The sequence below is a fragment of the Haematobia irritans genome, chromosome 5 (assembly GCF_050003625.1).
Source record: "Haematobia irritans isolate KBUSLIRL chromosome 5, ASM5000362v1, whole genome shotgun sequence".
Classification (NCBI taxonomy): Eukaryota; Metazoa; Arthropoda; class Insecta; order Diptera; family Muscidae; genus Haematobia; species Haematobia irritans.
Genome location: NC_134401.1, coordinates 81091393 through 81119219, shown reverse-complemented (window position 1 = coordinate 81119219; position 27827 = coordinate 81091393). Strand labels below are relative to the sequence as shown.

The window sequence follows — 27827 nt, the reverse complement described above, 5'->3', positions numbered from 1 at the left end:
GTTTTCTTTTTTTATAAACCAATTTTCAAAAAACGAAAATTTTTCTCACTAATTTAAAATAACAAATATTTTATATATTTTATTTGTTATTTATTATATTATTTTACTATATTATTTTTTAACAATCTCTCCGTATACCATAACAACGCAATTCCAACTAAAAAAATAACCCAAGCGTAAACATATCGATTACATCGGTGACAGGTATTGATTACAGGTAGATAAAAGAAATATAGGAAAAATTCCTATATTCTAACAAGTGTGTCTCCTTAAGTTTTCTATGCGAAGTGTTATTCGTTTGTATGATAAGCTTTCTATAATAAAGCAAGTCAGAATTATCATTTTATAAGAAATTTTACTAAATTTGAGGAAACTTGGTTTTAGTTCATATCTTGTTTATTTTTACGAATGCTTTGTTATCAGTGAATAAAATTATCTTGTTCAGTAGTAAATTCTTATATCCAGCGAAAAAAAACAGTAACATATTAGTAAAATTCCATGCCTTACAGCGTTGCCAATTTAGCTATTTTCCCGCTAGATTTTTTTGAAGTCGTTTAGCGGGGGAAAAAATAATTTAGCTTTTAGCTTTTTTCCTGGCTTTTTTTTTAACGACCGTTATAGCTATTTTATAGTTTTTTTATTTTCGACATGTTTCTATTCAAATATGGATAAAACGGCGTTTTTTATCTAAGCCTTGTTGCCAGAATAAGGTATTCCACATATTTCAAAGCTCAATTGAAACATTACATGTAGAATATTAGCATTTGATTCGTTTATCCTTTTTATGTTATTAAAATAGTCTAAATTTATTATGGTATTACTACACTGTTAGAAAAATATGTTTTTCATATGTTCCGATATAAACAAAATGTGTTTCGGGCACAATTTTAATACACAATATATTTAAGTGCAAACATGTAATGTTCCTAAACTAACACTAAATGTTTGGGACATCTATGTTAATATGTTAGAATATATTATGTTTGTGGCATGAATGTTTCATAAAAATCAGATGTGTGAATGCAAACATATATAAATTTACAAATTTCGACTAAACATACATATGTTGTGATATTTTATTCAAAGCGACAGAGAGTATAGAGAAAGAAATAGAGATGGAAACCGGGAGAGTTGACGAAAGATATCAACATAACAGCGAAAGAATCAAACGAGAACAATTTCTGTGAAACCGCTTGTATGTTGTTTCGGAAAATTGTTTTATGATAAGGCCAAAAATTTGATATGCTGAAGTCTAAATATTATTTAATTTGAATAAAGAGAATAAACATTCGGAACCAAGAGAATAGACATTTGAAAAACAAACAGCATATGTTTTCGCCTTGAGAGCACCATTTTATGTATGTGTGGACATGTGTTTTGTTTATCATTTTGGCATTATGGGCACAATTTTTTTCTTGGTTCATTAAAAGAAATCAGGGGTCTTCATAAAAAAAACGAAAGGGCACTATACCCTTTTTAGAGTTGGGACAGTAAAATGAAATAAGGAGGAAATAGTGAAAAATTACACAGTAAAATGTATAAAAACAAAGTTTAGTTCCTTTATTAATAAGTAGTCCACGAGGAGTTGACGGACACCTTCAAATATAAAAGCGGGCATTAAATACGAGTTTTGCAGCTAAAACAATTTAAAAAGTTTATTTTCTTTAAAATGAATTATTAAAGAAAAATAAAAGGAATTTTAGAGCGACGGTGTTAAATGCTAGTAAAAAACTGTTCACGCCTAACTAAATTTATGTTTATATTATAAAATTATTTATGTATGTTTATACTCGACTCCACGTTCTTCTTTTGTTAGAGTTTTTGAATTCCTTCCAAATTTTAAAGTTTTGTACCAAAAACAGTTTTTTGTTACAAAATTGTTATTTTTGCAATAAAAAAATAATATTTTATCCAAAAATCAGTCAATTTCGTTTATATCAAGCACTGTTACTGACTATATATGTTTAATAACCCACATTTCGAAGTTTCATTATAAAATGTAATATAGTATAAATATAAATATAAATGTGTAAATTAAAAATAAAAAAAGTGTTCGGTCGGAGCAGGGATTGAACCCACGACCCTTTGCATGCAAGGCAGACATGCTAACCACTGCTCCACGTGGCAAACAAATGTATGTTTCTGCTAAATAATGTTATGTTTGCATGGGCTCGTGGGCGCTGCAAACTATGCTATATAAATGTAACTTAAAACGATAATTATTTACTGGTGACTATAACAGCTACGTAGCCCAGTGGATAGTGTGTTGGCTTACAAACTGTATGGTGCTCGGTTCGATTCTCCGTGCAGGCGAAAGGTAAAATTTAAAAAAATTTATAAAAGTGAATAATTTCTTCAACATTATTTGTATTACAGAAAAAGGTGCCAAGAACTAAAATATGTCGTGGAAGTGAAAATTACGAGTATGTTAGGCAATGAGCACAATCGTCTTTGGGAAAAATTCTTCCAAGCATATAATATTTTTGGGTTCAAAATGCTTCCAAACATATAATATGTTCACATAAAACAAACATATAAATGTTTCGGTAGTATCCAATAATATATGTGCTTCCTGCAAAATGTGTTTGGAACATATGTTAAAGAAGCGATTTTTTTGAGGGTGTAAATTAAAATAGTAGATGTGAATTGCTTTGTTCGCTGGGTGTGAAACTATGAAGCCAAATCCATAAATATATTTAGAGAGCTTATAATGTTCTGACCAAAGCCAACTTTTGTATGATTATTTATGTGCTTCGCTGCAATTATACAATTCTGAATTCAAACACATTCAACTTAAAATTAATTTATTCGTAAACAAATATTAATAAAACAATGCAAACTTCAACTTTGTACATAAAGTGCGAACATCCTCTTAAATCCAAGTCAGATTAGATCTTCTGCTCTCATTTTTCAAGTTACTGAAAAGAAGCCAGCCAAAAACAGCAGCAGCAATCTATGGAAGAAATCACAAATAAAATAAAACACTGCTTATATTCTTAATATATAACAATAGTACTTCTCCGATCATTAGCAACGAATTGATAATATTGAATGTTAACATTTTACTTGCGAGGTAATCATTAAATTTCATTTCGCATCCCTCCTGGAATAGGTTTTCAGCAACGGAACAGTTGCCTTCGACGCAGCAAGTCTTGGGGATGTCATGTTTGATGGCAACATAGTCGGATGTCCCATTGACGCCACAACAATGTAACTGGCAAAAGAAGTGGAAAAAATATTATCACACCCGCGCTTACTTTTGAATGGGGAACATGTAACATGTTTGTCGTCATTTTCTATGAATTTATGTATCTGATTTCGGTAAGCATGTTAATGTTTGCGTATGAAAATTTTGTTCCCAAAAAACTTGTCCATGTTCCCTGCTTTAAAAGTAACATTATCCTTGTAAAATAGGTTTGAAATGATCATATTCCTTAGGTTAAAGGTTAAATTGGCAGCCCGATTAAGTTTCAGGCTCACTTAGACTATTCAGTCCATTGTGATTTTTTCAACGTTCATTTATTTCACTTACCCATTTCTCATAGTAAGCCAAGGCTCCAGGTTCCTTTAGCTCTTCCTCCCATAAGTCCTTGAATCCTTTCTCTATACTACCCGCAAGACCATCCCGTGTTCCCTGAGAGGCCATACTAGACATCAGTAATTGGGTTAAAACCAATCCACTCAAGACTACGACAAACTGTTTTCATGAAATGACCAAAAGAGATATTGAGATGTATGATGGCCCGAGTAAATGCACAATGGACTCACTATTAACAGTCTTCGTTTGGACTCATGAATGGCTGCCAAGCAACCAAATATCGAAATCACAAGTATGGCAACACCCAAACCGATTATCAAGCCACCTGCTAAATTTTCTCCAATATCAACGGTGGTTTCTTCGCCATGTACCACGGTTTTATGTTGCGGCGCATTTAATAAGACGAATATTCCAAATCCTATGAGCACGATACCTAGAACCTGAAATAAATGACAACAATAATTTTTATGTTTACATATAAGGAGATAGATGGAAATTTTTTGGAGTGAAATTAATTCCATAAAGAAGTTATGAATATCGAGTTTTTGATATCTTGTCCGTCTTTATCCAAATTGGATCAACGTTCTCCGATTTGCTTCAAATTTTAAGGGTAGGTTGGGGGTGGCATCTAGACAAGGATTCGCTACTTTTTTTCAATATATGGTCGGGGATGGGGACCTGCCCTTTACCCAGATTTGTCTAAAGTGCAGTGAAAAAAACTAAACTTCTCCGATTTAAGTGAACTGCACAGAAGACGTGGGGGGGGGGGGTTATGCAATTAATATACGGTTATTTTACCGCCTTGTCCGATTTTTATAAAAGTGAAAGTGTTCCGAAACAGGGAAGGTGTAGGGTACTCTACATGGAAACTAGGTATTTAAGTCTGTGACATTTGCACGGGATAGGAAGTTCCTTCTTGTCAGACTTTTTAAAGTAAAAAACTTAGATTTACATAAAATTTACAAGCAACAGAGACGGTGCTTCGTTTTCCAGTATTTATTTTGGCATCTTCCCCCTGACCGATATTTTAAAAACTATGTTTATGTTCAATTTTTAAGAACTTTTCTGATTTATTTGACAGGCAGTTTATAGTGTTTTTATGCATTTGAAATAGGGTACTTAAATGTGATATATTTGAACAAATAGTGTCTCAGTTTTGAAAAATCTGGATGGCACAGCGAAGCGTGCAGGGTTCGGCTAGTTACTCCCACTTGCCCATATGTATTGACTACAACATTATTCTCGTCGATGAAAGTTCTTTAACTCTCATTCGTACTTACGCACTCTCCAAAGTTATTTTCAAACGTTTATACGACTGAATGGTGAGTCACTAAAATTTTCTTGAATAAGGCGATTTCTCATGAGTGCTTCGAAAACGACAAAAAAATATGTGCTCCAATTTTTAATCTAGTTTCTGTTTTTAATACAAAAATAAAATTCTGCTATATTTGACTAGAACTATTTTTAAATAATATTTGAATTTTGAGATTTTTTGGTCGAAAATGGAGTTAAATTACGTGGATGGTGTAAAATAACGACTGGTCCGATTTTAATGAAGTTAAATATTTTGCGTAGTCATTGGTGTTGGTGTTTCAAATAAATTTGATCAAATTAAAATTTTGCCAATTTTTTAAAGTTTTGAGATTTTTCTAACCAAAAAGGATAATTATTTATATTTTTATTCAATAATATACACTCAAAATTTGTCAGCAATCTAATTTATTTAAAACAAGTGTATACAGCACTAAGTTCGGCCGGGCTGAATCTTAAATACCCACCACCATGAACCAAATATTAGGGTTTCCTTTGAAATTTCAGGAGGGCTTGAGGACTTGAGGACACTTCCCGAAGATAAATTTAAAGATTTCACCTATGAGGACTATATCAGATTCTGGATTTATAAGAACCATTTTTGTTTGAGTTTTAGAGGAATCATTAACATCTCTTGTAAGTGTGCAAGAAAATTATAAAATAACGTCTTTATTTGAAATCTTAAATCTGTAGAAGTAAAATCTGGAAATTTTACATTGAGTTTCAAGCAATTTTCATGATCAGTGCGCCTTCTACACCCTCAAGAGGAATCATTAACATCTCTTGTAAGTGTGCAAGAAAATTATAAAATAACGTCTTTATTTGAAATCTTAAATCTGTAGAAGTAAAATCTGGAAATTTTACATTGAGTTTCAAGCAATTTTCATGATCAGTGCGCCTTCTACACCCTCAAGAAGTGAAGTCGGTCTATATGGAGGCATTACCAAATGGACCGATAAAAACTTAATCCGATACACGTTTTTGTGAGCCTAAAATATCAGAATATTTACAATTTCAGGCAAATCAGATAAAAACTACGGTTTCTAGAAACCCAAGGAGTTAAATCGGGAGATCGTTCTTATGGGGGCTATACTAAAATATGGACCGATACTCACCGTTTTCGGCACACCTCTTTAAGACCCGAAAATACCTCTAGATTTCCAATTTCAGGCAAATAGGATAAAAACTTCGGATTCTAGAAGCCCAAGAAGTAAAATCTTGAAATCGGTCTATATGGGGGCTATACCAAAATATGGACCGATACTCACCATTTTCGGCACACCTCTTTATGGTGCTAAAATACCTCTAGATTTCCAATTTCAGACAAATTGGATAAAAACTACGGTTTCTATAAGCCCAAGACCCCAAATCGGGAGGTCGTTTGATATGGGGACCATACCAAAACATGGACCGATACTCACAATTTTTGGCACACGTATTTGTGGTCCTACAATACCTCTAGATTTCCAATTTCAGGTAAATTGAATAAAAACTGCGGTTTCTATAAGCCCAAGAAATAAAATCGGGAGATCGGTCTATATGGGGGCTATACCAAAATATGGACCGATACTCACCATCTTTGGCGCACCTTTTTATGGTCATAAAATACCTCTAGATTTCAAATTTCAGGCAAATTGGATAAAAACTACGATTTCTATAAGCCCAAGACCCCAAATCGGGAGGTCGATTTATATGGGGACTATATCAAAACCTGGACCGATATAGCCCATCTTGAGCTTGTGAAAATTGAAATTTCAGCACGATTGCTTCATTATTGAAGACTGTAGCGTGATTACAACAGACAGACGGACAGACGGACATCGTTATATCGTCTTAGAATTTCTCCCTGATCAAGAATATATATATACTTTATATAGTCGGAAATCGATATTTCGATGTGTTACAAACGGAATGACATACTTATTTTACCCCCGTCACCATTCTATGGTGGTGGGTATAAAAACGAGTCAAAATTCTAAACATATTGAAAAAATTTTCCCATAGCCGAGGCGACTAATTTTATAGGCCTTTTAATAGGGTTCCGGTCTACTTGGGATCTCAAAATTTGCTTCACCACATGGTCAATATTTCGGCTCTAACCACACAGATTTTCAAAGAGAGGTCTATACCCATTCCCAAATGACGGAATTTTTGCTATTTGTTTTATTTCTTCCTTCTACACGGACGAAAAAGTCTGTTTGTTATATGTTTCGATGTAAAAATTATACGTTTGGAACTCAAATTTTTAGCACATTATTTTTAGGTACAAGCATATAATGTTCATAAACTAGTATAACTTGTTTGGGACATACATGTTAACTAATATGTTAGAACATATTTTGTTTGGGACATTATATCTTCTTAAAGAGAATATCTCTGCATGCAAGCATATATTAATTTGCAAATTTCGTATAAACATACATATACGTTTAGAAACGTCAGAGAGAGATAGTGAGCGAAAGAGAAGAGAAAAGAAAACATAAAATGACAGAGATAGATAACGAAACATGTTAAAAGACATGTTAAATTACAAAAAATAAAAGTGTAAGTTGCTGAGTACACGTTCACGATTCCTAATCGACTATTTGGTATATAAATAAATGTTTAGAGCTTATTATTCAGAAAACAAACAAAAAATAGAAACAAATGTTTTTATTTGTATTCCACACTATTATATTTAAGACAGTTTACTGCAAACAAACTAATATTTGGAAACTGTAATTAACTATTTGGGGCCTTAAACAAAGATACGAGTATGCTTAGGGTAAAACATAATATGTTGGTACAGTACAAACAATTTTTTTCTTGTACATATTCTATATTTGAAACAGAATATGTTTGGGAGTATATGTTACAGAGGCGATTTTTTTAATTTTTGATCCCTTTTTTCCGGGAGGAGGGTACGTGAAGGAATGGTCCGATCGGAACCAATCCTGGCATTATTCGCAATTTTCACTATCAACAAGGCCCTCCAAAGTTTCACTTTCCTAGGATGCCTCCTTCTATACTGTGCGACAGTCCCATTGGGAATGTGAGTTTTTACAATTTTTTGGTGCGTAAGTGCAGATTTTTTTCCGGGCTGTGCGTGCGTCCCATCAAAAATTTCGAGTGAGTGAGTAAGATTTTTCCTTCGTGAGTGTTAGTGAGCGTGAGTAAAATATTACTCACATGCTCACCTCTAGTTCAGATAAAATTACAGTTAGCAAGTGAAATCTTTGATCTTGAGGTATATGCCTACACTGTGCACGAATCAAATATTGTTTGTTGTTTATCCTCTTTATTGCAAACATCTAACAGGTTGGCTGATAAGTCCCCGGTCTAACAAAGAAAAACACAAACACGCTTCGGAGACGGTTCACGGTCGCTGTCCACTCAGCCGACTGTCGATTGGACTCAGGAGTGTAGTGATGGAGCCATGTTTCATCCATTGTCACATATCGACGGGAAAACTCGGATGTATTACCAGTTAACAGCTGCAAACACCGCTTAGAATCATCAACACGTTGTTGTTTTTGGTCAAATGTGGGCTCGCGCGGCACCCATTTTGCGTTGTTGTTTTTGGTCAAATGTGGGCTCGCGCGGCACCCATTTTGCACAGAGCTTACGGTCATTCAAAATCATTTTGTGGATTTTTTTGATGTTTTCGTCGGTAACCACCTCTTTCGGGCGTCCACTGCGTTCACCGTCCTCCGTGCTCATTCCACCCACGCTTGAATTTTGCATACCAATCAATTATTGTTGATTTCCCTGGGGCAGAGTCCGGAAACTCATTATCAAGCCAAGTTTTTGTTTCCACCGTATTTTTCCCCTTCAGAAAACAGTATTTTATGAAAACACGAAATTCCTTTTATTCCATTTTTTCACAAAAACGAAAGTTGCTTCACAAAAGACGCTCTATCTCACAAACTAATTGACCTACAGACTTCAAATTTTGACACGAATCATTTGAAGGTTGGTACTATATAAAAATAATATGCATTTAATACTAGCGACGCCATCTATGTGTCAGACCGGGGTCTTATCAGCCAACCTGTTATATTAACTACTTCACTACTTTTGTTTTAATTTTATTGTGTAAGTTATTCACAATAAACTGCTATAGCGACTTATGAAAATGTCACTTTATGTAAGCTAAGATCTGGCAATACCAGTGACATTTGTACGTATAAGACTGAAAATAAATCTGTGGAACCGGACCACAGATTTTGTATTTACAATAATGATTTTGTTATTAATTTCGAGCTAAAAATTCGAAAAATTGAAATAAGGATACCTAAAAATAAATTATCTAACTAACATAAATAGTTAATAACTACACGCACAGAAAAAAACATGTTTGGACAGGATTGCCGCATCCATTTAATGCTTATATAGAGCATATAATTGTCGCGAAAACCATATATTTTGTGTTTGTAAAAATAATTTTCGAGCGGAGAAAAATATATGTTGGCAATAAGCATTTAAATGGTTCTCAAATGCCGCAAACATGTTCTAGTATTTAAATGATAGAATTTGAAACCATTACATGGTTGGGAAAATCATGTACCTGACCATTCAATTTTTTTTTTTTACTTTTTTGTAGAGAAAAAAGTATTTTTATAGTTTACGTATAGACATGTCCAGAACCTTTACATGGCCCTAAAGACCATGTACATTGTTTTCGTGACCATTTACTTTTTTAATTTTTTGCAGCGAAAAGAATTCTATAAAAACATTGAGCAGGTACACACGATTTTCAATTTGCGCGTCAGTCGTGTTTTGATAGTTTCTGGGAATGGACGAAGAATACGGAATTACTGTGTTTTGTGATAATTTATTTACTCAGAAGTGCCACGTGGTTTTATGTGAACACAAAAAGGAAAGTGTAATTGAACAAGTATATACAGCACTAAGTTCGGCCGGGCCGAATCTTAAATACCCACCACCATGAAACAAATATTAAGGTTTCCTTTGAAATTTCAGGAGGGCTTGAGGACTTGAGGACACTTCCCGAAGGTAAATTTAAAGATTTCACCCATGAAGACTATATCAAATTCTGGATTCATAAGAACCATTTTTGTTTAGGTTTTAGAGGAATCATTAACATTTCTTGTAAGTGTGCAAGAAAATTATAAAATAACGTCTTGATTTGAAATCTTAAATCTGTAGAAGTAAAATCTGGAAATTTTACATTGAGTTTCAAGCAATTTTCATGATCAGTGCGCCTTCTATACCCTCAAGAAGTGAAGTCGGTCTATATGGTGGCATTACCAAATGGACCGATAAAAACTTAATCCTATACACGTTTTTGTGAGCCTAAAATACCAGAATATTTACAATTTCAGGCAAATCAGATAAAACCTACGGTTTCTAGAAACCCAAGGAGTTAAATCGGGAGATCGTTCTTATGGGGGCTATACTAAAGTATGGACCGATACTCACCGTTTTAGGCACACCTCTTTATGACCCGAAAATACCTCTAGATTTCCAATTTCAGGCAAATAGGATAAAAACTTCGGATTCTAGAAGCCCAAGAAGTAAAATCCGGAGCTTGGTCTATATGGGGGCTATACCAAAACATGGACCGATACTCACCATTTTTGGCACACCTCTTCACAGTTCTAAAATACCTAAAGATTTCCAGTTTCAGGCAAATTGGATAAAAACTACGAATTCTATAAGCCCAAAAAGAAAAATCGGGAGATCGGTTTATATGGGGACTATACCAAAACATGGACCGCTACTCACCATTTTTGGCACACCTCTTTATGGTTCTAAAATACCTCTAGAATTTGAAATTGAGGCAAATTGGATAAAAACTACGGATTCTAAAGGGTGATTTGTTAAGAGCATGATAACTTTAAAAAAAAAAAAAACTCATAAAATTTGCAAAATCTCATCGGTTCTTTATTTGAAACGTTAGATTGGTCCATGACATTTACTTTTTGAAGATAATTTCATTTAAATGTTGACCGCGGCTGCGTCTTAGGTGGTCCATTCGGAAAGTCCAATTTTGGGCAACTTTTTCGAGCATTTCGGCCGGAATAGCCCGAATTTCTTCGGAAATGTTGTCTTCCAAAGCTGGAATAGTTGCTGGCTTATTTCTGTAGACTTTAGACTTGACGTAGCCCCACAAAAAATAGTCTAAAGGCGTCAAATCGCATGATCTTGGTGGCCAACTTACCGGTCCATTTCTTGAGATGAATTGTTCTCCGAAGTTTTCCCTCAAAATGGCCATAGAATCGCGAGCTGTGTGGCATGTAGCGCCATCTTGTTGAAACCACATGTCAACCAAGTTCAGTTCTTCCATTTTTGGCAACAAAAAGTTTGTTAGCATCGAACGATAGCGATCGCCATTCACCGTAACGTTGCGTCCAACAGCATCTTTGAAAAAATACGGTCCAATGATTCCACCAGCGTACAAACCACACCAAACAGTGCATTTTTCGGGATGCATGGGCCGTTCTTGAACGGCTTCTGGTTGCTCTTCACTCCAAATGCGGCAATTTTGCTTATTTACGTAGCCATTCAACCAGTCGATTATGTAGACCATAAATCGGACGTAAAGCGCGAAACACATTTCGAACCGAACACTGATTTTGGTAATAAAATTCAATGATTTGCAAGCGTTGCTCGTTAGTAAGTCTATTCATGATGAAATGTCAAAGCATACTGAGCATCTTTCTCTTTGACACCATGTCTGAAATCCCACGTGATCTCTCAAATACTAATGCATGAAAAACCTAACCTCAAAAGAATCACCCTTTATAAGCCCAAGAAGTAAAGTCGGGAGATCGGTCTATATGGGGGCTATACCAAAACATGCACTGACACTCACCATTTCTGGCACACCTCTTCAAGGTTCCAAAATACCTCTAGATTTTCAATTTCGCGCAAATTGGATGAAAACTACGGTTTCTATAAGCGAAAGACCCCAAATCGGGAGGTCGGTTTATATGGGGGCTATACCAAAACATGGACCGACACTCACCATTTTTGGCACACCTCTTCAAGGTCCCAAAATATCTCTAGATTTTCAATTTCGCCCAAATTGGATGAAAACTACGGTTTCTATAAGCGAAAGACCCCAAATCGGGAGGTCGGTTTATATGGGGGCTATACCAAACCATGGACCGACACTCACCATTTTTGGCACACCTCTTCAAGGTCCCAAAATATCTCTAGATTTTCAATTTCGCGCAAATTGGATGAAAACTACGGTTTCTATAAGCGAAAGACCCCAAATCGGGAGGCCGGTTTATATGGGGGCTATACCAAAACATGGCCCGATATAGCCCATCTTCGAACTTGACCTGCGCGCAGACAAAAGACGATTCTGTGCCAAATTTCAGGACGATAGCTCCATTATTGAATGCTGTAGCGTGATTACAACAGACAGACATACAGACAGACAGACGGACAGACGGACATGCTTATATCGTCTTAGAATTTCTCCCTGATCAAGAATATATATACTTTATATAGTCGGAAATCGATATTTCGATGCGTTACAATCGGAATGACAAACTTATTATACCCCGTCACCATTCTATGGTGGTGGGTATAAAAACAAGTATATACGGCCGTAAGTTCGGCCAGCCGAATCTTATGTACCCTCCACCATGGATTGCGTAGAAACTTCTACGAAAGACTGTCATCCACAATCGAATTACTTGGGTTGTGATATCTTAAAACTTCTTAACATCGTTTTCTAAATTGTGAGTTAGTCCATACGTGGTAGAGAGCCAGAATTGAAATATGGGGGTCCCTTATATGGGGGCTATATACAATTATGAATTTGATATGGACCAATTTTTGTGTGATTGGGGATCGATTTATCTGAGGGCTATATATAACTATAGACCGATATGGACCTAGTTAGGCATGGTTGTTAACGGCCATATACTAGCACAATGTACCAAATTTCAACTCGGATGAAATTTGCTCCTCCAAGAGGCTCCAAAACCAAATCTCGGGATCGGTTTATATGGGGGCTATATATGATTATGGACTGATATGGACCACATTTTGCATGGTCATTAGAGACCATATACTAACACCATATACCAAATTTCAGCCGGATCGGATGAAATTTGCTTTTCTTAGAGGCTCCGCAAGCCAAATCGGGGGATCGGTTTATATGGGGGCACTATATAATTATGGACCGATGTGGACCAATTTGTGCATGGTCATTAGAGACCATATACTAACACCATGTACCAAATTTCAGCCGGATCGGATGAAATATGCTTCTCTTAGAGGGTCTGCAAGCCAAATTTGGGGGTCCGTTTATATGGAGGCTATACGTAAAAGTGGACCGATATGGCCCATTTGCAATACCATCCGACCTACATCAATAACAACTACTTGTGCCAAGTTTCAAGTCGATAGCTTGTTTCGTTCGGAAGTTAGCGTGATTTCAACAGACGGACGGACGGACATGCTTAGATCGACTCAGAATTTCACCACGACCCAGAATATATATACTTTATGCGGTCTTAGAGTAATATTTCGATGTGTTACAAACGGAATGACAAAGTTAATATACCCCCCATCCTATGTTGGAGGGTATACAAAATGTACCTGTTTTTTGTTCTGCATATTGATATATGATATAATTTAGATTTATTTGCAGTTACATGATGTCTGCATTGATACATTTGATGGACACGTAGTAAATTTGGAATGATTACTTATTGTTGAAATTGAAATAAACTAGAATGTGTAAAAATATGTGATGTTTGCTGGCGCGACATAGTAAATACAAATAAACAATGAATTAGTTTATAAATAAAATAAAAAAAAACAAATAAAAAAGTTAATTTTGTGTTTTCTTTTCTCAAGTGGCGTCCTTTTTTCGACAACGAAAAAGGTTTTTCATAAAGATCAAAACATTTTAGGTTGTGACCATGTTCTTTTAACTGGAAGAAAAACATTTTTGACGAATACCATAACATTTTAAATCGTGACCAGTGTTTGAATGAAACAAAATTCTTTTTATCAATATACACTGGTAGAAAAAGTTTCGTTATATTAATGAAATATGTCATTAAAATTGAGCCAATGAAACAAATTCATTGATATAACGAAAATTTTCGTTATTATAACGAATTTTCTGTTAGTCAACGAAACGTTTCGTACTATTAACGAACATTTTTATTGTCTTAATGAAAATATTTCGTTGTATCAATGAAAAATTTTCGTTGGCTCAATTTTAATGAAATTTTCTCTGTGTGTAGTAACATTTTAGATGAGGACAATTATATTTTTCTTAGAACCATGTTCACTGAGCCAACAAGGTTGCAGGTGAAAATGTTACATGGTTGCCGCAAAAATAGCTCCTATCATATTATTTTGCTCTTCGAGTATGGTTGTGACAATCATGTTTCTTCTCTGCATGTAACTACACTAATAGAAAAAGTTTCGTTATATTAACGAAATGTGTCGTTAAAAGCCAGCCAATGAAACAAGTTCGTTAATACAACGAATTTTTTTTCGTTAATATAACTAATTTTCTGCAAATCAACGTAACGTTTCGTACTATTAACGAATATTTTCATTGTATTAATGAAAATGTTTCGTTATATCAATGAAAATTTTTCGTGGCTGATGTTAATGAAATTTTCTTTATGTGTAACAGAATCTTAAACAAACGGATACACAATAATTAAACGAACTAACAATATGGGTTTCAACAACCATGCAAAAATTTATCCAAATCGGTCAATAGTTATATATACCCCTCAGATAAACCGATCCCCAATCGTACAAAAATTGGTTAATATCAGTTCATAATTGTATATAAAGCGACCCCCATATTTCAATTCTGGCTTTCTGATTACCGCGACTGATTGTAGACTTCCCTACACTGAAAAAACAGTGAACCCACCAGAAAGAAAAATGTTGATTAATTTTAGAAAATTTTGCATATTTTTAGAAAATTTTAACTAAACAGTATTACTAACGCGGACATCACGCCGATGTGACAAAAATAAGTAAATATGTAGTGCCATACGAAGTTCAAGATGGGCGCATTATTTGTAAAATTTACAAATTTTAAGAAATTCCGAACTATTTTGTGGGAGACACGAATTAAGTTAATCTTCATATGCTTCATTTGTGTGTAATTTTTTTCCCTGTGTTAATTTAACTAATGTGCACAAGAAAATATTAAAGTCATGGAAACATTCTTAATACGTAATAATTCCATAAACTAAATGAGAATTAAATCGGCTTTACTGAAATGAAATATAGGGTTCACATTTTTTTAAGTGTACATATACATTTTTTGTCCAATATATATCACGTATAGACTAACTTACAATTTAGAAGACGATGTTAAGAAGTTTTAAGATACCTTGCCATCGGCAAGTATTACCACAACCCAAATAATTCGATTGGTTATGACTGTATTTAGAACAAGTTACTACGTAATCCATGATGGAGCGTACATAATATTCGGCCTGGCCGAACTTATGGCCGTATATACAAGTACTTGTTTTGTATAATTTAGAAAAATTATAATTTTTCCAAATTATACGAATTGAAAGTTAATTTGTTTCCGCAAAATATTGTGAACTCTCTATTTCACTAAAGCCAATTTAACTTTATTTTAGTTCATGGAATAATTAGGTTTGGACAAGGATTCCTTCACTCTAATAAATTTTGCGTACGTTAGTTAATATAACTAAAAAACGGGGAAAAAATTATACAGAAATGAAGCATAACGATTTACTAAATTCGTACTTCTTAAAAAAGTTCATTATTTCTTTAAATTTGTACATTTTTCTACAAATGCAAAGACAAAAGACATTCTTGCAATTTTGAACTCCAAATTTTTCCTTCAAACTACAAAATTTTCTTTAACAGGTTAAAACAAGTAAGTAAAGTCTTAAGTCGGGCGGGGCCGACTATATTATACCCTTCACCACCATGTAGACCAACATTTGTGTTACCATCTCAACTACCTCAAATTTACTGGGAGCTATATAAAGGTTTGCATTTCCAGATATAAATACTTATAATGGAGACAATTTTTTGTACTTCTACAAAATCTCTAGAATTAAAATTGAAATCGGCTAACGCCCTGGAATGAAACACAATGTTAATAAAAATGGGAAATATGAAGCGAGAGAAATTTTTAGGCAATTGTACAAAAGAGCATTTGCGATTTATCAGGCGATACTTATGTATTCGAGATATAGGACAATTTGAGTAACACTTACAATTTTTGCTACTCAACAGTGACGATTTTACAAGGATATTGATTAGATCTTTCCAAGATATGTGGTCAAGTGTGGGTTGTCATATATTATTTGGTCAAGTCGGGCGACTTGGAGCCTTATTTAAAACTCAATAGTTCTGTGGAAAGTCTGGCATTACAGTGTGTAGGATATGACTACACACAAAAAAATATCAATTAATTTGATTGTCAATACAATTGAAATTATGTTTAAATTTAAGCTAACAACGTAATTTGTAAATACAATTACCATTTTAGTCACTTTAGCAACCAATTTTGTTATATCAACAAACATTTTGTTATATCAAGAAAAATTTTGTTGAACTTAAAAATTTTCTGTAACAACAATTTATTGTTAGGTCAAAAATTATAATATTATTTTCTGTGTAAGATATGGGGAAATTATCACAGAATTTTGTGTAAAGTGTGGGAATTTTGGCCATATTTGTATAAACCGGAAAAACGAATATCTAATTTATCTAATTCTGAACCAAATTAGATCAAACTTGACACACTTAAATATCATATTAAATATATTCTCCGTGGAAACTATGCAGTCAATTGGAGGAATATCCCATTAAAAATGGGTCTAAAATATGAAATAGTCTACCATATTTTCCCAACTCTGGTGTACATATAACGGGAGCTATATATAATCTGAACCGATTTCGACTAAATTTGACATGCATAGTTAGAATAATAATTATGTTATATCTGCAAAATTTCACGTAAATGGGAGTTTAACTTTGGGCCCCGTGGTCATTTGAGTATAAATCGGGCGAAAGATATATATGGGAGCTATATCTAAATCTGAACCGATTTCAACCAAATTTGGCATACTTACCGATACTGTTAAACGTACTCCTTGTGCAAAATTTGAACCAAATCGCGGCAAAACTCTGGCTTTTGAGACCATATAAGTTCAAATCTAAATTTGAACCGATTTCAATCAAATTTACCAAACATTGGTAGAATGTCAATTCTTCTCTTTATGCAAAATTTCACGTAAATCGGTGTAAACTTTGGCCTCTGTGGTCATATGAGTCTAAATCGGACGAAAGATATATATGGGAGCTATATCTAAATCTGAACCGATTTAGCTGATATTTTGCAAGTTTTTCGAGACTCATAAAATATTCGGATGTACGGAATTTGAACATCGGTTGATAAACACGCCAATTATGACCAGATCGGGGATAAATATATATGGCAGCTATATCTAAATTTGAACCGATTTTTTCCAAAATCAATAGCGATTGTCTTTGTCTCAAAAAATGACCCTATGCCAAAGGAGGACGATCGGACTTAAACTGCGACCTGTACATTGCGCACAAAAATACATGAACAGACAGACAGACAGACGGACGGACAGACAGACAGCCAGACAGACAGACAGACGGACATCGCTAAATCGACTCAGAATTTAATTCTAAGACGATCGGTATACTAAACAATGGGTCTCAGGCTTTTCCTTCTTGGCGTTACATACAAATGCACAAACTTATTATACCCTGTACCACAGTAGTGGTGAAGGGTATAAACAAATGCACAAACTTATTATACCCTGTACCACAGTAGTGGTGAAGGGTATAAAAATTAATTATGTCTAATAAATTTTTTTGAATTTGTCGAAAAATATTTACTTATTTTTACGATATCGGTGTGATGTCAGTGTTTGTAATACTGCTGAGTTAAAAATTTCTAAAAATAATCTAAATGTTCTAAAATTCGCCAACATTTTTTTTCTTGGTGGGTTCACTGTTTTTTCAGTGTGGAAACTCGAATTCGATCCATTGAGGAAAAACAATGTATCAACATGGTTTAAGTGGAAACCAGTTGCCTTTGCCACGGTCTGATTTCATCATCCTATAACCTAACTATCCTATGTTTTCTTTCGAGGTTAACAATTTTTTCTTAAAAACCAATAAAAAGCTAAGGGATAATTAATGCAACGCTTGTTGTAAATTCGAGTACATTTTGCTCTTCAAGTAAATGTTTTGCATGAACGAAAACTTCCTTTTGTCTAAAATTTCGTTCTGGAGGAAAGTATTTTTTCGTTAAAATCTTTTCATAAGAGAGACTCTTAGCCAGCAAAAAAAAAATGGAAGTTCTTCTAAAGGCACAACTTTAAAAGTTTTTTGTTTCAAATAGGTTAAAAACAGATTAAGAACTAATAAAATGATACAAATTATATAAATTTTGGCGAAAAAAATTATAAATCCATTCTAGAAAACTTACGAGTTTTTGAAAATATTTGATGTCAAACGTTCTAGATAAGCGTACACAGAAAAAAATTTCACGAAAAAATTTTCCAATTAAAATTTTAATTGAGTTTAAAAAAATATTCAATTAAAAATTTAATTGAATCAACAAATTTTTTAATTGAAACAAAAATCAATCACAAAAATTTATAGTATCAATTAATTTTTTAATTGGATCAATTAATTTTTAATTGACCTTCAATTAATTTTTTAATTGATACTATCATGTCTGTGATTGAAGACATTTCAATTAAAAAATTAATTGGATCAATTAATTTCGTGATTGAATCAGAAAAAAAAATTTTTTGTGTGTAAGAATGCATTAAAAATCATAGAATTTTAAAAAAATTTTTTTTTGTCAAAATATCACATATTTTCTTAATTCACATCACAATGGACTGAATAGTCTAAGTGAGCCTGAAATATCGGGTCTAATTCACATCCAAAAAACTGAATTCGCATCACACATTAAGAAGTGATGCAAATTCAGTGCAACGGCTAATGAAATGGTGGACACTTCCACTATTCACGTCAAATCCACGAACGTGAACATTTGGTGTTCTTAATTCCACGTTCTTTTTTGAACTTTTCTGTAACCACCTGGGTTGCACAAATCACCCAAAAATTTACTAAGGCGGAAATCAAAATAAGTGGAATCAATAGACTTATTATAATTTATTATTTTTTTAATTAAAAATTACGCAGTTTTAATAAAACTCATGTATTAAATATAAAACATTTCAAATTTTTTACGCGAGTACTTTTTTTAACCGGAAATACACCCATCTTGGACATAATTCAACTTTCACCAAGACTTTTGCATGTGAATTGATTTCACGAAAATTCCGGTGAAAGTGGATTGTAGGACACGAAAATCGTGGAATTGATTCACATTCACCTGGAAGTGGATTTGGGAACATGCGCATCAGTACTTTTTTGGCGACGCTTTTTTTGCTGGGTAGTTACTAGAGGTGTGCACGTGAGTAATATTTTACTCACGCTCACGCACACTCACGACGAAAAAATCTTACTCTCGCACACTCACGCACGATATTGTTTGGTAGGACTCACGCTCACGCACACTCACGAAAAGAAAATTTGTAGTCACGCACGAAAAATGTCGTGACTCACGAACAATTTTTTGAGTAATTTACTTTAGCGACGTGTCTGAAAACATGAGCATTATTAAAATCGAGAGCGTTATTACACTCTTAACATACCAGCTTTTAAGCTTTTTATGTTGGTGAGCGGGTTTATTTTCGTGAGCGTAAATCTTTACTCACGCACACTCACGAAAATAATATTTTCGTTACTCACGCACGACATTTTGTTTTTTTAATCACGCTGACGCACACTCACGCCGTTGCCATGAAAATTTTCGTGTGTCACGTGCACACTTCTAGTAGTTACTAGGGGCAACTATTTCTTTTGTATTACAAATGAAAATACGAGTATGTAAGAATAAAAGTCAAATGGCACGAAAAACTGACTTACAAATAAAGGAAATATATTTGCACAACTGACCCTTAATTGTAAACTTTTTATAACGATCGAGGAAACAAAGTATTTTTTGGCGTGTACTACATGTTTAGCAAAATCATGAACTATTCTGGAAATATTTATGTATCTGGAATATCGAAATAAATGCAAATTCTAACTGTTTTACCGTATTTGATGAATTGAGCAGAGAGGTAAATGAAATGGATGATGCATTTCGAAATTTCATTGAACTTACGGCAAAAATAAAATTCAGTAGCAGCAAGATGTTCTTTAGCGTTGCTGTTCCAAATCCCATAATGATGACAATTTTTTATTTATTTTGTCTTTGATTTTTCCACCGCTTTCGTTGTTTTTGGTTATATTTTGAAATAAGAAATGTGCATAATACTGAATGGCCACTCACTAATTACCAATCACAGCCTGATGAGCAATAAATTGAAATGGATGCAAAAAACAAAATTAAACAAAATACATACAAAGTTTAAAAAAGAAAGTGACGTAATTTCAGAATTTAATTTCAAAGCGAGTATTTCTATTTTCAAAATGCACTTTAAATATGGTAGCCGTTAGTAATCAGGTGTTTTTTTTTTTTTTGTATTCACATGCCATAAATTCAAAACTTTACATCATACAAAGCACCGAATTATTCCGTCCACTCGTGTTTGCCTATGTGATTCTCTATTGGCGTTTTTAGTAAGGAAAACTCTCAGAACTACACTGGAATATTCTTGGATTTGTTTATCAGATCATTACCGGAACAAGAGAAATGTAAATCAAAAATAAAATTAAACTGTTTCGTTTCGCAAACAAAATTCAACTGAGATATGAAGATTTCATAGACTCTAGTGTCTGACATTGTACCCTACTCTGTTCTAGATGATGTGTTTGATTACTTATGATTGACAGACTGGTATGAAACAGACAAGTTTTATGCGTGGCCAGGTTATTGATCATACAGCCGATATTATGCAAACAGATCGGTTCAGAATCGCTCACACTGAAAATAATATTTGCGTGGTATTAAAGATTACGCAATCTATATTTACACAATATTAAAGACAAATTTCTGTAAAGTAATGGGATTTTAATTAAAAGAAAGTTAATAATCTTTGCTTCAAAAAACTTTTTTTTATTAAATTTAGGACACAAATTTTGAAAATGTTCGTCTCTGCGTATGTCTTTGAAATAAGTCAAATTTTCATTAAAGTAAACAAATGTATTTATACTCTGCGCCAAACTGTGGAACAGGGTATTATAAGTTAGTGCATATGTTTGTAACACCCAGAAGGAGACGAGATAGACACATGGCGTCTTTGGCAATAAATCTCAGGGTGGATCCCTGAGTCGATATAACCCTGTCCGTCTGTCCGTCCGTCTGTCTGTGAACACATTTTTGTGATCAAAGTCTAGGTCGCAATTTAAGTCCAATCGCCTTCAAATTTGGCACATGTTCCTAATTTTGCTCAGAATAGAACCCTATTGATTTTGGAAGAAATCGGTTCAGATTTAGATATAGCTCCCATATATATGTTTTTCTGATTTCGACAAAAAATGGTCAAAATACCAACATTTTCATTGTAAAATCGCCGCTGCTTAGTCGAAAAGTTGTAAAAATGACTCTAATTTTCCTAAACCTCTAATACATATATATCGAGCGATAAATCATAAATAAACTTTTGCGAAGTTTCCTTAAAATTGCTTCAGATTTAAATGTTTCCCATATTAATTTTTACTAAAATTGTGTTCCACCCTAGTGCATTAGCCAACTTAAATTTTGGGTCTATAGATTTTGTAAAAGTCTATCAAATTCTGTCCAAATCGAGTGATATTTAAATGTATGTATTTGGGACAAACCTTTATATATAGCACCCAACACATTTGACGGATGTGATATGGTATCGAAAATTTAGATCTACAAAGTGGTGCAGGGTATAATATAGTCGGCCCCGCCCGACTTTACGCTTTCCTTACTTGTTTTTTATTAAATTTAGGACACAAATTTTGAAAATGTTCGTCTCTGCGTATGTCTTTGAAATAAGTCAAATTTTCATTAAAGTAAACAAATATATTCTTGATTTAAAGAAAACATCCTTAAATTAACTGAAATATGGAATCTTTAGATCAATGATAAAAACGCTTCAAATATAGGTTAAGACTTATTTTTCTGTAGAATTTAGAAAACATTTTTTAATTTGAAGTTTCGATTATAATTTGGATTTTAGCTCGTATTTGTTTGTACGTGAATAGCTTTATTATGTAGCAAAAAGAGAATGAAAATTCTATAAATGAGATCATTATCCTAATTTTAATTGTATTGATCAAAGATTCAAAGCCACATATATCCCTAAAAAATGTCTTTTAAATATCCCATATATTTGGCTCTTAATCAATACACAATCCTTAAGGGGAAGGTCGAAATCTTTGGATGCAAGTAAACTTTTTTTAGTAAAGATGGACGATTTCTTACGATATATGGAGGGAATTATTGTATTTTTTATACGCCCATAGAAAAAATACGTTCCTTAGGAACAAAACTTTAGATAAACTCTCCTTTCGTATAAAGTACTAGCTAAAACCGGACCGTTTCACTCTGTATTCCAAACCATATTTGTAAGGAACATTAAGATAAGCCTCTTGAAACAAGGCAAAAGAATTTGAACTCTCTTAAAGAATAGTGTCAGAGGAAGGCATAAAACCTGAAGTAGGTTAGGTTAGGGGGCAGCCCGATTTATCAGGCTCACTTAGACTATACCACATTGGTGAACTTCTCTCTTATTACTGAGTGCTGCCCGATTCTATGTTAGCTCAATGACAAGGGACCTCCTTTTTATCGCCGAGTCCGAACGGCGTTCCACATTGCAGTGAAACCACTTAGAGAAGCTTTGAAACCCTCAGAAATGTCACCAGCATTACTGATGTGGGATAATCCACAGCTGAAAAACTTTCTGGTGTTCGGTCGAATCAGGAATCGAACCCACGACCTTGTGTATGCAAAGCGGGCATGCTAACCATTGCACCACGGTGGCTCCTTAAACTGAAGTAGAACAAATATATACGGCCGTAAGTCCGGCCAGGCCGAATCTTATGTACCCTCCACCATGGATTGCGTAGAAACTTCTACGAAAGACTGTCATCCACAATCGAATTACTTGGGTTGTGGTATCTTAAAACTTCTTAGCATCGTTTTCTACATTGTGAGTTACTCCACACGTGGTATGTATTAGACAATACTTATATGGGGGCTATATACAATTATGAACTTGATATGGACCAATTTTTGTGTGATTGGGGATCGAGTTTTCTGATGGCTATATATAACTATAGACCGATATGGACCTAGTTAGGCATGGTTGTTAACGGCCATATACTAGCACAATGTACCAAATTTCAACTGACTCGGATGAAATTTGCTCCTCCAAGACGCTCCAAAACCAAATATTGGGATCGGTTTATATGGGGGCTATATATAATTATGGACCGATTTCGACAAATTTTTGCATGGGTGTTTGAGGCCATATATTAACACCACATTCCGAATTTCAACTGAATCAGATGAATTTTGGTCTTCCAAGAGGCTCCGGAGGTCAAATCTGGTGATCGGTTTATATGGGGGCTATATATAATTATGGACCGATGTGGACCAATTTTTGCATGGTCATTAGACACCATATATTAACACCATGTACTAAATTTCAGCCGGATCTGATGAAATTTGCTTCTCTTAGAGGCTCCGCAAGCCAAATCGGGGGATCGGTTTATATGGGGGCTATGTATAATTATGGACCGATGTGGACCAATTTTTGCATGGTTGTTAGAGACCATATGCTTACACCATGTACCAAATTTCAGCCGGATCGGATGAAATTTGCTTCTCTTAGAGGATTCGCAAGCCAAATTTGGGGTTCCGTTTATATGGGGGCTATACGTAAAAGTGGACCGATATGGCCCATTTGCAATACCATCCGACCTACATCAATAACAACTACCTGTGCAAAGTTTCAAGTCGATAGCTTGTTTCGTTCGGAAGTTAGCGTGATTTCAACAGACGGGCGTACGGACGGACATGCTCACATCGACTCAGAATTTCACCACGACCCAGAATAAAAAACTTTATGGGGTCTTGGAGCAATATTTCGATGTGTTACAAACGGAATGACAAAGTTAATATACCCCTCATCCTATGGTGGAGGGTATAAAAATCAGAAAATTAAGCATTACATTTCAACAGCATACAAAGAATGTATGTTTCCCACTCAATAAATCGAAAAAAGCTATTAAACAATTGAGCTTAAAAACATTTGTTAATCTTTGGGATACAGGGAACAGGCCTTTTCCGAACATATACCATAAAATGAAACATCCTCTACGGTACATGTCAATTTCGTTTTCACTTAAGTTTATAAAAAGTATCACAATAACGGTTTTTTCATATACCTAGAAAAAGTCGGTGTGGTAAATATTTCCATTGCGTGATCAAGAAAAAACTCGAAAACTCAAAGCTTATATCTACTGGGTCAAAACAACAAAAAAACATAAACTAAATTTAATTTGCTTAATATACAAGCCTCATTTCTTTTATTTTTGTTAACAATTATTAAAAATAAAATCACTCTAATATAAAAAAAGACCTATTTACTGACTACCCAGGAAAAAAGTCGCCAAAAAGGTTTTTTTGGAAGTGGGTCGAAATTGGCGCAGAATCGATTAATTTAACACGGGCTTGTCATAGGACGGATGTCCACTGTTTCAACAGCCGTTGCACAGAATTTGCATCACTTCGTTAGGTGTGATCCGAATTCAGTGTTTAGGATGTGAATTAATTTTTTTTTTTTTTTGATATTTTGCCAAATAAATAATTTTTATAATTTTTTGTGAGTTTTAATTAATTTTATGGATTTTTTAAATGGAATTTTGACTCAATTATTTAAAATAATTCGCAATTTTTCTAGAATGGATTTAGCATTATTTTGACAAAATTTAAATAATTTCTACCGTTTTATTAATTCTTACTCTGTTAACCTATTTGAAACATTAAAATTTAATTATCAATTAAAAATATGAAAAAGTCGTTAAGTTATAAAAAAATTGAACTAAAATAACTTCCTGTGTCAACTACACAGGACTTTTTTGGGAGGAAATTTTTAGAAGTGTTTCTTTCAATTTTTGTTGCTGGGTGGTTATAGTTAACTCAGTTTGATCATCCATTTAATGTTTATATGGAGCAAGTAATTGTCGCGAAAACCATGTATTTTGTGTGAAAATAATTTTCTAGCCGAGAAAAATGTATGCTGGCAATAAGCATTTAAATGGTTCTCAAATGCCGCAAACACGTTCTATGATTTAAATGATAGAATTTGAGACCATTACATGGTCGTGAAAATCATGTACCTGACCATTCATTTTTTTTACTTTTTTACAGGGAAACCGGTTTAGGTATAGATATGTCTAGAACCATTACATGGTCATAATAACCATGTACATTTTTTTCGTGACCATTTAATTTTTCAACTTTTTTGCAGCGAAAAGAATTTTATAAAAATATTGACCAGGTACACACGATTTTCATTTTTCGCGTCAGTCGTGTTTTGATTGTTGCTTGGAATGGACGGAGAATACGGAATTACTTGTTTTGTGTTAATTTATTTATTCAGAAGTGGCACGTGGTGTTATGTGAACACAAAAAAGGGATGTTTAATTGAAAAAATGTTTTTTGTTCTGCAGTTTGCTATATAGTATCATTTATTTTTATTTGAAGTTACATGATGTCAGCGTTTGTACATTTGATGGACACGAAGTAAATATGGAATGATTATTTATTGTTGAAATTGAACCAAAATAAAGTATGTAAAAAATGTGATGTTAGCTTGCACAACATTATAAATACAAATAAACAATGAATTAGTTTATAAATAAATAAATAAATAAATAAAGTTAGTTTTGTGTTTTCTTTTCTCAAGTGGCGTCCTTTTTTTGTCGACGAAAAAAGTTTTTTTTATAAAGATCAAAACATTTTAGGTTATGACCATGTTCTTTTAACCGGAAGAAAAACATTTTTGACATACCATAACTTTTTAGATCGGGACCATTGTCTTTTGATTCCAACAAAATACTTTTTTTATCAATATTATAACATTTTAGATGAGGACAATTTTATTTTGCTTAGAACCATGTTCACTGAGCCAACATGGGTGTAGGTGAAAATGTTACTTGGTCGCCGCACAAATAGCTCCTATCATATTATTTTCGAATATGATTGTGACAATTTTCTCTGCGTATGAGCTAACTTTAATGTATGTGCATTTGCAGCACAAAAAATATCTTTCCTTAATATGGGTCAAATATCTTGTCCTAAGATATAGGTCAAATACTTTGTTTGTCAACAAGACATCCGGTGAAATATATTTTTCCACCATTACAACTCTATCGTGTATCCCATAATCCTTAAAATATCTATAACTATGTCGTTTATTATCTTACGTGGGAGCATATGTTCGCTTTCATAATTAATAATAAGAACTATCAGCTGTTATCATCTATCGTTCTAATTGTTGTTAGTTGTAATATTTGACATGCACTGCTCAAGGTGGATTATTAGTTTATCTCTTCCGGATTTAAATTTCAGATTTCGTTACGAAGAGTCACAACAATAATAATTCCTACATTCACTGAAAGAAGGGTTTTCTTTTCGGAGGAACGAAAACTTTCTCTCGAGGGAAACTAAAATGGGGATAACGTTGTTTCGCTTGATTGCTTGCAAAAAATGCGCTATACACAGAAAAAAAGGAAACTGTTTTGTAGGAAGAATGAACTACATCGCGTGAAAATTGAACTAAATTGTACTCCACATTTTGAGTTTTCTACAAAGCGTTGTTAAACCAGGAAAATTAACTGCAGTTCACAAAATGACATCCTCTCTTAAAAGAAAAAATGAACTAAAAGTAGAGAAGAAAATCTTTGGCGCCAAATCATGACCATTTTAACCATACAGTACAAAAAAGACTGTTTTTCATATGTTTGGGTGTAAAAATGATATGTTTGTAACTCAAATATTTAGCACATTATTTTTAAGTGTAAGCATAAACTAGCATAACATGTTTGCGACATATATGTTAATATATATTGTTTGGGCTAATCCTTAAAATATATATGCTTGAGGCAGAATGTGTTTGGGAGAATATGTTACAGAAGCGATTTTTTTCTTGATGGTGCACGTTTAGTTCATAAGCTAAGGACAATTTCGAAAACGGTGATAATATTTAACTACTAGCAAATATATATATATATTTTTTTTTTGCAATAAAAATAATTTAAATTTAGTTTTAATTTAACTGCACTGAAAAAGCATACACTGTTCCAAAGATTTTGCCTTTGTACTAGGGCTGTGACCCGGGATAAATCTCGTCCCGAAATCCCGAGATTTTCGGGATGGGATTAATCCCGAATCCCGGGATTTTTTATTTCGAGTCCCGGGATTTTTCAGGATCCCGAAAAATAATTCCAATTTGTGGCTTTTTATAATTGTTTATTAATAAATTGGACAAGTTGAGTTAGCCAAGTCATTACTACAAAAAACGGAATTTCATCAAATACCGAAGTAAACGATAAGGTCCTACTTTGAACAATGAGTTCATGTGAAATGGAATTCGAGCATTATAATATGAAAAGCAATGATTAAAGGTCCGTCGACAATATGTTTATCGGATAAAATTAGGATGCCTTGATATTTTTAAGAAGTTACTTAAAACGATGAAGTACAAAAGGATTAACACAAGTGTACGAAAATATACCTAATCTAATCAAAATCCTTAAAATGATTTGTTGAGTAAGATAGCGATATGAAATTGTTTTTTAAATTATTTTTTGTTTTATAATTTTTGTTTTTCTTTTTTCATATTGTTTTGTTGGAGTAAGTTTTCGTTAAGTATGATAGCAATTTGAAATTGTTTTTAATTTACTCTTATGTTCTTTTTTTTTTTTGCTAAAAAATTTAATTTAC

At 33.6% G+C, this 27827-nt stretch overlaps 1 protein-coding gene across 4 annotated transcripts; it reads right to left on the bottom strand.

Moving 5' to 3' along the window:
* Positions 1-2777: 2777 nt before the first annotated feature.
* Tsp42Ei (Tetraspanin 42Ei) lies at positions 2778-20641 on the bottom strand. 4 transcript variants are annotated; one of them, XM_075312003.1, is made up of 6 exons: positions 20585-20641; positions 20067-20251; positions 3769-3978; positions 3533-3697; positions 3017-3214; positions 2778-2953 (listed from the first exon to the last, which is right to left on the bottom strand). In XM_075312003.1, exons 2-6 carry the CDS (start codon positions 20124-20126, stop codon positions 2873-2875), a joined length of 714 nt encoding a protein of 237 aa, XP_075168118.1. In that variant the 5' UTR covers positions 20127-20251; positions 20585-20641; the 3' UTR covers positions 2778-2872. The 4 variants fall into 4 exon arrangements, with proteins under 4 accessions (XP_075168118.1, XP_075168119.1, XP_075168117.1 ...); XM_075312004.1 differs by having other exon boundaries at positions 20438-20635; XM_075312002.1 differs by having other exon boundaries at positions 20457-20635.
* Positions 20642-27827: the final 7186 nt, after the last annotated feature.